Source organism: Python bivittatus, unplaced genomic scaffold (assembly GCF_059951505.1).
Source record: "Python bivittatus isolate LINGU-HERP-01145 unplaced genomic scaffold, Pbiv_v1 ctg000340_np1212, whole genome shotgun sequence".
In the NCBI taxonomy this organism is placed as follows: domain Eukaryota; kingdom Metazoa; phylum Chordata; class Lepidosauria; order Squamata; family Pythonidae; genus Python; species Python bivittatus.
In genome coordinates, this window is record NW_028277056.1 from 30,808,065 (window position 1) to 30,820,446 (window position 12,382).

At 37.1% G+C, this 12,382-nt stretch overlaps 1 protein-coding gene across 2 annotated transcripts in view; it reads left to right on the top strand.

The window, feature by feature from the left end:
* The window catches only part of DCBLD2 (discoidin, CUB and LCCL domain containing 2), a 41,435-nt gene that overhangs the window by 16,121 nt on the left and 12,932 nt on the right, over nucleotides 1-12,382 (top strand). For both annotated transcript variants that reach the window (XM_088140792.1, XM_088140793.1), the window contains exons 6-14: nucleotides 542-675; nucleotides 1,524-1,564; nucleotides 2,006-2,221; nucleotides 6,812-6,936; nucleotides 9,047-9,194; nucleotides 10,295-10,420; nucleotides 10,785-10,910; nucleotides 11,069-11,162; nucleotides 12,100-12,149. In XM_088140792.1, coding sequence (XP_087996918.1) covers nucleotides 542-675; nucleotides 1,524-1,564; nucleotides 2,006-2,221; nucleotides 6,812-6,936; nucleotides 9,047-9,194; nucleotides 10,295-10,420; nucleotides 10,785-10,910; nucleotides 11,069-11,162; nucleotides 12,100-12,149 — 1,060 coding nt within the window. The remainder of the gene's footprint in view (nucleotides 1-541; nucleotides 676-1,523; nucleotides 1,565-2,005; nucleotides 2,222-6,811; nucleotides 6,937-9,046; nucleotides 9,195-10,294; nucleotides 10,421-10,784; nucleotides 10,911-11,068; nucleotides 11,163-12,099; nucleotides 12,150-12,382) is intronic.

The window sequence follows — 12,382 nt, forward strand, 5'->3', positions numbered from 1 at the left end:
ATCATTGTATTGATTGAAACACTTGACTCTAATTTCCCCTTCAAAGATAATCTTAGAAGTTTACATACTTTTGCCACACACAAATATGTAGCTGTGAAACATTTTCCTCAATAAATAAATGAACAGTATAATGTTTTTGACTCATTTGTTTAATTGGGTTCTCTTTATCTAGTTTTAAGACGTGTGGAGAACAGATCAGGTTTTAGTCATATTTATGCATAAATATTGAAAATGCAGATGGGTTCACAAACTTTTAAGCACTACTATATGCTTAGAGTAGCCTTCCCCAATTTCATCCACAGATGTTGGACATATAATTCCATTATTTTCATAATTCTCAACCAGACTACCAAAAGCCTGCCAAATGAAGGCAGTGAGAATTGTAGCACTAGTCATGAGAAACATTCTAGATCCTGGAAAGCTCACTTTAAGTTTTGTAAAAAGAGGCTAAATGAATAAAAAAAATATATTAGTAATACTTTTACCAAAAAAGGTTGAAATACTGTGAATTATTGAATTCAAATCCATCTTCTTTCCAAAGTCATCTTCCCTTTGCATGGCTGGCGTACATGCAGGAGTGGTATCTAATGTTCTTGGAGGTCAAATCAATGTTGTAATCAGCAAAGGTATTCCATACTATGAAAGCTCTCTGGCTAACAACGTTACATCAAAAGTGTAAGTATATGTTCTCTTTTTAGTTATTGCATTTCAAAATTGTTAGAATTTGACATGCAGATAAATCTAAGCTCTGAAACATTAAGCCTGCGCCAGTATTGCAAATATCTTTACAAATTACTGTAAAGTACAGAGTAGATATTAAATACAAGGTTTCATTGAAAGTTGTAAAACTTTTCAAACATGTTTGAATAGTATCAGAATATGTTTTCATGAAATTGCTGCTGTTGCTTAATTGCTTATGGCTAACTTTTGTCTAAAATGTTGACTAGTAAATACTTTTTAAAACAGTGAGTTATGAAGCATTTTAACATCCTTTATGTAATCCAGGAGAGTATTTTTAAGAAATAGACATGAGATATGGTGGAAGTTCAGCATGTTTCAGAGAACTGAAGGATCTATTAGGCATATTTTTCATCATTGATTGCAAAGACTTTACACCTTTTTTAGCTTTCATATGTTATTAATTATTGCCCAGTATCTTGACGTCAAGAAAGCACGCAAGCAAAATAGTAGTTTTTCACTGAGAAGCTTGCAAAACTGTAGGTCTCAATGGGAAGTGGAGCTAACCTGCATACCAACATTTTTTTAAAAGTAGCAGAGACATTATCTAGAAGTCTGGTTTTCCTTCTATTATTTTGAATGTGAAGACTTTTAGTGTGTGGATCTCATTTCAGAAATAGTCTAATAATCTGCTAAAGAATAATGCAAAGTGGTACATTGCAAAATGGTGTATCATTGAGTAATATTCTAGTAAAATACATAGACAGAAATTAACGGAAAACTTTTAATAAGTTGGTAGTAAAATATAGATTTGTGATTTTTTTGTTTTGTTTTGTTTTACACAGAGGCCCTCTGTCTTCAGGTCTCTTCACTTTTAAAACCAGTGGTAAGCCATCATGCCTTTTGATGTTTAATGAGATCTAGACTTTATTCAGCTCTGTATCTCTCCTTCATTTTGAATTTTCCCCTAGGCCTTTCATTGTCATTTCAAACTTGGGACAAAAAGGAGATTGTCTGTTTCCTGTCATTGTAGGAGTTACTGATTTCCTATACACTTTGCCTTGTGATTACATGAAATTGTTAATTTTTGTTTCTAATATTTGTTACGAACAAAAACTGGCATAAAATCCATCCTCCCTTTAACGTAATTATGAAATGTCCATTTCCATAGACACACATTTTCCATGAAAGAACATAATGTCTTATTAATTGTATTTAAATGTGTATATTTCTTTTGCCCTATGTTGAGTACTCAAGTGTGGACACAACACAATTGCCAAATTCCTCTAATCTGATGATTTTTCTTTTTGTTTCTCTCTATGTTTAGGTTGTTATGGGACACTTGGAATGGAGTCTGGAGTAATTGCTGATTCACAAATTAATGCATCCTCATTTTTAGAATGGCCTGAGCAACTGGGTCAACCAAGCACTTGGAACCCAGAAAGAGCCAGGTTGAAAAGGCCTGGACATTCTTGGGCAGCTTTTACTAATGATGAATATCAGTGGTTACAAATAGATCTAAACAAAGAACAACGAATAACAGGTAAGTACATATGAAATATTTATTTTAATGGAAGACAAAATATATGTATTGAATTAAAAATTGGAATTTAATTTCTGACAAAGTAGAAGAGAATGCCAGATTACAGTATTTATTTAAAAGATTTGATATAGCTGCCCATATTGTCAAATCAAATCTAATATCTTTATTATGGCCCTTGACCAGCCTTTACAATAGGAAAAGAGAAAGAGTTTGGTACAGCAGTTAATTATCATGGAAAAAAAATAATAAAACAATAAAACAACATATCTAATTAAAAGTTTTGTGCAGTTGTATGACTTGATGAAAATATTTGGCCACCTGGTATGTGAGTATATAGTTAGCGTCCCTTAAAAAGTAATAAACATAAAATCTATCAGTATGACCCTCAAATTTAGAGATGTTTGGGGAGATCAAAGCATGTCTTGGGGCATCATAAAAAGGACACCATATGAGGACATGGGCAAGAGTTTCTACCTCCCTGGATCCACAAGGGCAAAGTCTCTGTAAATAAGGAGTCCCATGAAATCTTCCCACCAGCAGTTTGAAGGGGGGGCATCAAAGTGAGCTCTAGAAAAGTCCCATCTATATTTGCTTACAGTTAGATTGTATAGATGTCCTCATTCTTTCTTTTACTATTGATTTGGCTTTCTCAAGGGTTAATTGGCCTAAATATTCAGGAGAGAGCCCAAGACTGCAAAGTTCTTCTATACAGGTATGGTGCCAATGAGATTAGTAGCTGTCTGACAACAGCAGAGGCATCAGGCCTGTAGGGTCAAACATGATTCTGAGTCCTGAGATTAGAATCCTGGTCCAGTCCTGGGCCTTAATATTGCCATGTTAGCTTCAAGCCTCAAGACTGCATTGGGGGTACATTTTGGGATATTGAACAAAGTCCTAAGGATTGAAAGGTTTCATAAGCCCTTAGATTTGTATATGGACCACATTGTATCCCATATAATAGTTGGGCAACTGTTTTAGCCATGAACAGTTTGATTCCTGCTGGAATGTAATTTGCCCCCTATTGCCTATAAAATTTAGTTATTGCTAGTGTGCTCTTTTGGGCAGTAGAAGTGGCATCATTTACCTGGGCTGTTAATTTCCTAGAGGCCTGAAATACTATGCCCAAGTATTTAAAATATTTGACTTGCTATAATTCATGGAAATCAATTGTTCACTTGTGCCTTCATCTTCTGTTGGAAAAAACTAAACTTTAGATTTATCATAGGTGATTACTAATTGTTCCTCATTACAGTAGGATGCCAGAGTTCTTAGTGCCCGCTTCATGCCTATAGAAGACAAGGGGAGAAGAACTGCATCGTCAGCATAGAGTAGAATTGGGAGATGTCTATCAGCTAATTTAGGCGCATGGACATCAACTTTCTGAAGAGAGTTGATATATATATGTTAAAAAGCAATGGTGCTAAAATACATTCTTGTTTCACCCCCTTGACATTCTGGATAAAGTCAGAAAGGTCACCTCCCTGGTTACATCTTACTCTAAGGCCAGTTTTATGGTATAGCTTATGAATTAGGAGCAAGAGTCTTTTGTCTATAGGGGATCTGCTCACAATGTCCCAGAGTCTAACCCTTGAGATATTATCAACAGCTGCTTTGAAATCAGTGAAGGCTGCATATAGATTCAAGTCAGTGGTTTGTATATTTGTCTGCCAGATGTTGAAGCACTAGGCAGTGGTCTGTAGTGGATCATCCTGGTTTAAACCCTGCTTGCTCAGCGTCAATTATTCCCTCATCTAGTACCCAGGTTTGGAGTTTGGTGAATAGGTACCTGGCATATAGCTTGCTAATAATGTTCAATAAACTGATTGGCCTATAATTAGCTGGGACATTCCTATCACCCTTTTTAAGTCCTCTGAAATCTTAGCTGTGTGGTTAATGTATGAAAAGAAAGAGGCCAATACCGGGGCCCACCAATTTGAATTGGATTTAATTAGCTCAGGGGGGATATGGTCATTCCTGGGGGCTTTACCACACTTAAGCTGGTTAATGAGATTTTTAACTTCCTTGCATGTGACTGGGGCCACTGTGGTAGTGAGGATAAAGGTACATCCATCACATAGGTGTTAGCATGTAGATCGCAATAAAGGGCTTGGAAGTGATGTACCTAGGTACTTGAGGGGATGCTTCAATGCAATTGTATAATGCCATTATGGGAACAATTTGTTATACAGGTAATCCTTGACTTACGATGTCAGCCTCTCAAGTAGACCAGAGAGGAAACACGACAACTAATTCTACTTTGTTGTAAGGCTACATTAACAGAATCTTGGAAGTCTGAAAGTACAAATTTCCCACCGTCTATTTTTACTGCCTGAAAGTTAGGGCAGATCCTTTTCCAAGGAGAGTAGGGGCCTGCCAGATCTCTGGGGGAAGGGTGTTCCACAAGGCAGAGGCTGCTATGGAGAAGGTGCACTTCCTAAATCCTGCTAGATAACATTTAAGAGAGGGGACCCTGTCTGACCTGGTGGGATGGACAGATAACCTCAGGGATAGGTAGTCCTGCAAGTAAGCTGATACCATGCCATTTAGGGCTTTAAAGGTGATACCAGCACTTTGAATTGCATTCAGAAACTGGAAGGCAGTGCAGCTTGTACAGCAGCAGTTTAACGTGGGCAGACCATGGAGCACCCAGAACTATGTGCATCACTGCATTCTGTACCAGTTGTAATTTCTGGATGGTCTTCAAGGGCAGCCACATGTAGAACAAATTACAGTAATCCAACTGGGAAGTGACCAAGGCATGAATGAGTATGAGCAAGGTCCAGGAATAGGCCAGATTGGTGCATAAGATGCATCTGTGCAAAGGTGCCCCCAGTCATAGCTGCCACCTGCTCCAGGAGGACCCCAAGTTGTGCACCAGCTCTGTCCAGGGAAGTACTGCCCTGGCAAGAGTCAAAGATGATATATCTCTAGACCCAGAAGGACCAAAAACCCAAAGCCACTTCATCTTGCTAAGGTTGAGTCAAAGCAGTCCCTCCCCAGCCTGCTGGCACATGGCCAACACAGGTTGGAGATTTATAGCTAAGTATAATCAGGATATTAATCATACCACATCCCATGCTTCTAAATGACATATGCCAGCAGTCTTATGTAAATATTAAAGAGGAAGGGTGAAAGACTTGAGCCTTGAGGCACACCACATTGCAGGAACTGATCTATTCCCCTCTCAACACTGACTGGAACCAGCTATAGAAGAACCACCATAAAACAATGCCACCCCCCACTCCCAGATCTGGTCCAGAAGGATACCATGGTTGATGGTATCAAAAGCCACTGAGAGGTTCAGGAGTGCCAGGACAGATGGAATACACCCATCCCGAATCTTCCACGGTCATCCAGTGCTATAACTCAGCCAGAACCCTATCTGAAAAGGGCCCAGATAATTAGTTTCATCTAGGACCCTCTGAAGCTGAGTATCTACCACCCTTTCAACAACCTTCCCTAAAGGGAGGTTGGAGATCAGATTAAAGTTATTTAACATGGTAGGGTCCAAGGATGGTCTCTTGAGTGGGATGTACCACCCCTCTTTCAAGGCAGGTGGCATCAGTCCCTCCCTCAGGGAGGCATTAATCACCACTTGAACCCAACTATTTGCCACCTCCTGGGAAGCCTTAGGGCCAAAGCACAGGTGGCAGAGTTCACAGCCCCAAAGACCTTGTCCTCTTCCTTGGGAGCAACCGGCTCAAACTCTTCCCAGATAACCAAGCTCAGCCCTGTCCTGGTCTCTTCCAAAGGATCTGCCCAGCCAGTGCCCAGCTATATAGTTGGTAGATAATGAATTAGGGAATAAATCAAAAGAGATGACCCTGCTTATTCAGGTAACAGGATATTCAAGAAGTAGTTTAGCTTAAGATCAGGCTACCCTAGGTTTTTGGATAGACTGGTACTGGATGCCATGGCTTTCCAGGCCAATTTGTGGCTCCCATAGAACCTGAGAGTATCCTGGAAAAATTTAGCACCACTGGCAGCAACTTTTTGTAGTGCAGCTTTTCTTGGTTATGGTCCAAACAGCCATTTCTAAACTCAGTCAAGGCCAACTCACTATAGACAGAGCCAAGTAAAAGCTTGAAAAACCCAAAATGCAGAATGAATCTCAATCTCAATCTCTCTCTCTCTCTTGCAAATTCTACTTTAACTAACTTATTTCTTTTCTTTCAATGTTCCCATCTTCACAAAAAAGTCATAAAACACAGGTAGTCCCCAGGTTAAGAATGCCCAGTTTACGGACAACCTATAGTTAAGAGTGGAGCCTATTGTATCAAAATTTGAGTTAAATACATAATGATTCAAGTTAAATATACAATGGTTTGAGTTAATTACACAATACTAGTTATACAGTATTATGCAATAATACTGTTCCAGCTTACATACAAATTCAACTTAAGGACAGACCTTGGGAATGGAACTTGTTCTTAAACTGGGGACCACCTGTATGTGTTACATTATGCTCTGAAATTTCATTAAAATGTCATGCTAAAGAACTAGTTTATTATTTTTTTTACATTTTTATATGTAATATATATTTTTATATTTTATATTTGTTTATTGTAAAGGGGACCTTCTGATTCACAGGTATCATTACAACTGGCAGCACCTTAGCAGAGTACCATTATTATGTCTCTGCTTATAGGATTTTGTATAGCAATGAAGGACAGAAGTGGACAATATACAGAGAACCTGGGGTTGAGAGAGATAAGGTGAGATTAAGATGAAATGTCACAAGAAATCATTGTACATTTTTAAAACGATAGTTTTAGAGCCTTCATTTAATATGCAGGTACTTTTCTTCATTGATCAAAGAGGGATCAAAATATGATATTTACTGGAAAATTAGAATTATTTGTAAATTCTGAAATTAAACATGTTTGTGTTTCATTAGAAACATAGGTCGTACTAACCCACTCAATCCTTGTGTTAAAGGTATTCATATAGAAAAATAAATAAAAAAGTACTTTCTATTTCATGGAAATAGATTGGACTGAGGGAAGATTACCCATAGAAATCACACACTTGCAAGCCTAGACACACACGTAGTAAGGGAGGAATGGATGGATGGGATTCTAGAAAATTTTTGGAATTGGGTGATAAAGTATGTTAGTTAGAAGTATAGTAGTATTTAGGGTTGAACAAGTCCTTTTAAAAGAAGCAAACTCTCTGTGCATACATCACACATGGAACACCTTATGAAGCAGTTGCACAAGCTTGAAAAAAGATGCAGCTGGCTTAATGATAAAAAGACAGGCTCTGTGTATGTGCTCCATGAGATCTGAATCAACTCTTTTGAATAATTTATGCAGCCCTAGTAGGTTTCTTCATCTGTACCTTATTCTTGTTCTGTAAAGTGTTTTAGGGTGAAATCAGTGTTGGAGGTACAATCTTCCTTTCCCTCTACATTCTTTTACTGGCAAAGGCAGCCAGCATGGATTTTGCACATGAATATCCCTATTCCAGAAAACTTTTGCAGTGGATCACACTTTTGCCATAATTTTCATAGCTCTACAAAGCAATTATCTATTGACAAGAGTTGACAACTTATAGCCTTTGAGATGTTGCTTGATTCTAGCTCCCCATGTCTGTGACGTTGGCCATGCTAACTAAGGCTAATAAGAGTTGCAGATTATTATTGGCGGGGGGTGTCAAAAGTTGTCTAAACTTGCTTTACGAAAATGGTAGGTGTTTAATGAGTTATGTTGGAGATCTTAATTTCTGGCTTGGTAATAGCTCATGGAATATTGAATGCTGAATAAGGTCAGGAAAAAAATAACCAGATACAGAGGTTAATTCTAGTTTTTGACTGCCCTCTTCTGGGCTTGCTAGGTTAAAAAGAAATAAATGAAAAAAGGCAATATATTTAAACTTTGCTACATTAAACTTGATAATGGTAAGTAATCATTTTAACCTTCACAGTAATCATCTTTAAATGTGTCTGAAGCTTATGTAGGAATTTCTAATTCTATTCATCTAATAGTATGAGTTAGTTGAAGGATAGTAAAAACATAAAATCTGAGTTGAGCTTGATTCTTGGTGACTTCATGGACATGTCCGTACAGTTTTCTTGGCAACAGAATAGAAGTGGTTTGCAATTGCCGTTTTCTAGGATTTTTTAAAAATTTGCCATACAAAGCATTTCTGGATCTTCCCCCATTCAAGTATTAATCAGGTCTGATTCTAGATAAGATCACCTAAATAATGCTACCTACTATGGGTAGGTGAAGTATGTGACAATATTAGGCATGGCAGTTAATCTCTCTGTAGACATAGATGCATAGTCTCATAAGTTTAACAGCAGAAGATTCAAAAGCAGGGCTCAGATAAGTTGCTTTACTGGAGCTGTGAAAGCTGTTCTTAAATAATGAAGATCAGCTATGATAGAATCTAGCAATATTTATATGTCAGCTTGAGGTTTTAACCCTGTATCTCTTTCTTTGATAATTAACTTTTGGTTGCCTTTTTCTCAGCCTTGAATCTTGAGGGCATCTGCACAGTGTTTTAATAATAGTCCTGTCTGGTCTCTGTTTCTTTATTTCTGGTCTTGCCAGCTTTAGCCTGCACAGTATAAAAGCAAGCACATTAAACATTACTGATTTTTAATGATTCATTCATTGAATTTACATTAATGAATATTTCATCAGTGCTTTGAGAAATGAAAGCCTGTTATGAGAATAATTTGGAAAAGGCATAAGAGATAATCATAATTTTCTTTTGAATTTGAAAATAATGGAACACTTCAAGAAAGAAAATAGAACTATATGGCAAATGTCATATTATGTTTATTGTATGATCTAAATATTTTTAATTTTTTTCTAGGTATTTCAAGGCAACACAGGATATTATCAGGAAGTTCGCAATAATTTCATTCCACCCATTATTGCTCGCTTTGTTAGAATAAACCCTTTGAAATGGCATCAAAAAATTGCAATGAAAGTAGAATTGCTGGGATGTCAATTTAATATTGGTAAGTGAAATGGCATTTGATAAATTCCTTATAAAATGTGCCATTTTCCAATGGAGGAGGAGGACATTCTATGTGCATTGCTCCTGTCCTTCATTCAGTAGGTAGGATCGTGATTTTAACCCTCACAGGGAGGAAATAACCATAGCACAGTTCTGATCCATCCTGCCTAGCTGCAGTGTCCAGGTCTTTGCCTGAGCAGCTCTATTTGCCTTTGTCAGAGAATTTGTATGGCTAGAAAAAGAGTAGCTAGCCCATCCACATACACACTGAAGAATCTTTTTTTCTGATTTGGTTCAAATACTCAGCCCTAACCTAAGGACTGTGGAAGGAATAGGAAGAATTGCTTGTTGAGGTCAGTCTCCTCAGGAGTTTCTGACTCCATCCATAACTGCAAAATGGCAGTTGTATATGCAACTCCCTCAGCTGTAAGTGTATTTTCCTTCATATTTTTGGGAACCAGTTGGGGCAGAGCCTAGTCAGAATAAGTAGCTGTTCCTCAATTTGTTGTAGATAATGCGTTCCTTCTTCTGGAGTTTTGCAACTGAATCTGGAAAGTAATCCTGGATGGGCTTCCTCTTCTGCCCTCAGTCTCTGTGTTTCCTCAGATCCAGAGATCCCACTCTTTTTTTTTTCTATGGCAGAGAGGGTGACTGAACCTCTTTTATTGATAGAGAATAGCTTAAAAATTAGGAGTTTGATTTCTTCTCTTCTTTTTTGCTGGAATACTCTTTGCTTATCTATCAAAACTGGGTGGAAGCTGTTTATTCCCTAATGAGCATTAAACACTGATCCTATGTTTGAAGAGAGGGGAAGGAGCCTTTACGGTAAGTCCAGTGATCCATTATGGAACAGCAGATATACTCAAATACTTGTTCCATTTTCATTGGGAGGCTGATTGGTCCTGAATGTTTATATCTTAATGACATCATATATTATGAGCATAATACCATATGAGTTTTCTCAGGCATAGTGAGATTATTCTCATTCAGTTGCTAGCACTCTTAACAGATATTTTGAGAAAAAGTAAAATTATATAAAACAAAACTACTTGTTACTTTTTAAACTAATGACATCATCTCAAGATTTTGCTTTTATTTAAGTACGGGCTCCAAGACCATCATTACCTCCACCACCCAGGAGCAACAATGACTTTTCTTTGCAGATTGATAAAACAACCTTCACCCCTGAGGTCAAGAACACTATGTTAACCTCAAGTGTAACCAAAGGTACTGATATCTAAGAAATAGCATTGCAGCAATATAATGCCTAGCATTAATAGTGCCTTTTTGTGGCACACTTTATTTTTAACCCACAGAAATTAATTCATTAGAAATGATTAACTAAGATGTAGGCCTGTAGCCAATAGGACATGCAGATTTTGCATAAGAAATTGATAAGTTGCTAAATTAGAACTGTCAACTGTTTCACACACTGAGAAGTTCTTACCATTCATAATATATTCATGGCAGTCTAAGAAAGTATATCCAAATGCAATGAATGTTATAAGCATTTTACTGAATATTTGTGTAGATAAAATGGTTTTTTTTAACAAAACAAATAACTTATCTAAGATTTTGCTTTTGCTTTAAGTTCGGGCTCCAAAAGCAACATTACCTCCACCACCCAGGAACAGCAATGACTTTCCATTGCAGACTGGTAAAACAACCTTTGCTCCTAAGGTCAAGAATACTACAGTAACACCAAGTGTAACTAAAGGTACTGATACCTAAAAGATAGCACAGCAACATAATGCCTAGCATTAATAGCATATTTTTTTGGTACACTTGAATATTTACATAGATAAAAGGGGATTATCAACTTTGTTTTTAATGAGTTTATAAACCTTACATATTTTATATCTTAATGGTTTTCAGATGTAGCATTGATAGCTGTTCTAGTACCTGTGTTGGTCATGGTTTTTACCACCCTCATCTTGATCATAGTTTGCTCCTGGCACTGGAGAAACAGGTAACCAAATTATATAAGTGCTTCTAAAGAAGGACTGCACAAACTTTGTACAGCATGCAAAACTGTACTCTAAAACTATAGTGGACCAGAACCCAATTTTGGGAGGTTTGGTGAAATATGAGCTATAAGCTTCTACAATACCAACAAAAGTGGGGTGGTGGAAAGGTTTACTTTCACCTACTCTGGTAGAGGCTATGGTGCCTGTTAATTGGATGCTGGTGAACCATATCAGCAAGATTGTACTTTTTGTACTCCTGTTCTAGAGCAGACACCTCCAGACGGTCCTCATGATATATGGGGCTGCAGTTTTAAGAATTCCTAGGTACAGTAAGGTGGTTAACACATCTGAAGAGCTGTAGGCTCACAACAATGGAAGACTGCACAATGACTATGTAAAGATGAAATGTGAAAAATTCAAAAGATTCATTCAAAAAACCATGAATTCAAATAATCCTCTTCAATTAATAACAATCCTTTGATACATTATTTTTTCTTGAATAACATCAGTGAAGTATAACTTTCAGAAACACTTGGACTAGGCCTGGAGCCACCCAGGCTCAGGTCTACCCTTAGCTATGGAAGTTCAGGCTTATTATGATGATAAACTGCTAGGCATATTGCCTTCATCTCCTGTTGGAAAGGCAGGATGGAAATTTAGTGAGTGCATGAATGAATGGATGACTAATTTGTTACAGAAAACACACATTTAACAATGTATTTAGAGGTTGAATGACATCGTTTGATAAATAACATTACTGCTATCTATATTCATTAATAGTAAATATAGTACGTAAAGAAAAAAATCTTCCTCATGTTATATTATAGTCAAATATTTTTAAACCCTATTTTAAACAGTAATACTCTTAACTGTACCCTAAGTAACAGTCTTAAGTTAATACTAATCATAGATGTTTTTTTCATTTGATATAATTTTTAGAAAAAGAAAGTCAGAAGGAACATATGATGTGCCTTATTGGGATCGTGCAGGTAATTTTAGTTGCAAACCTTGTTGTAATGTTTTGAGATTCAGATGTGTTTCTGGTTATTTCAGTTAATATTTAGGATGTGTTTCTGGTTATTTCAGTTAATATTTAGGCACCTGACTACTTGACAAAAACATCTCAAATGGCACCCTTGATTCTCATCTCTTTCACTCCCCTAACATTGCTTCCCTTGTCGGGTAGGGTAGAATGAGGGACCGGGACAGGTATTTCCATGTA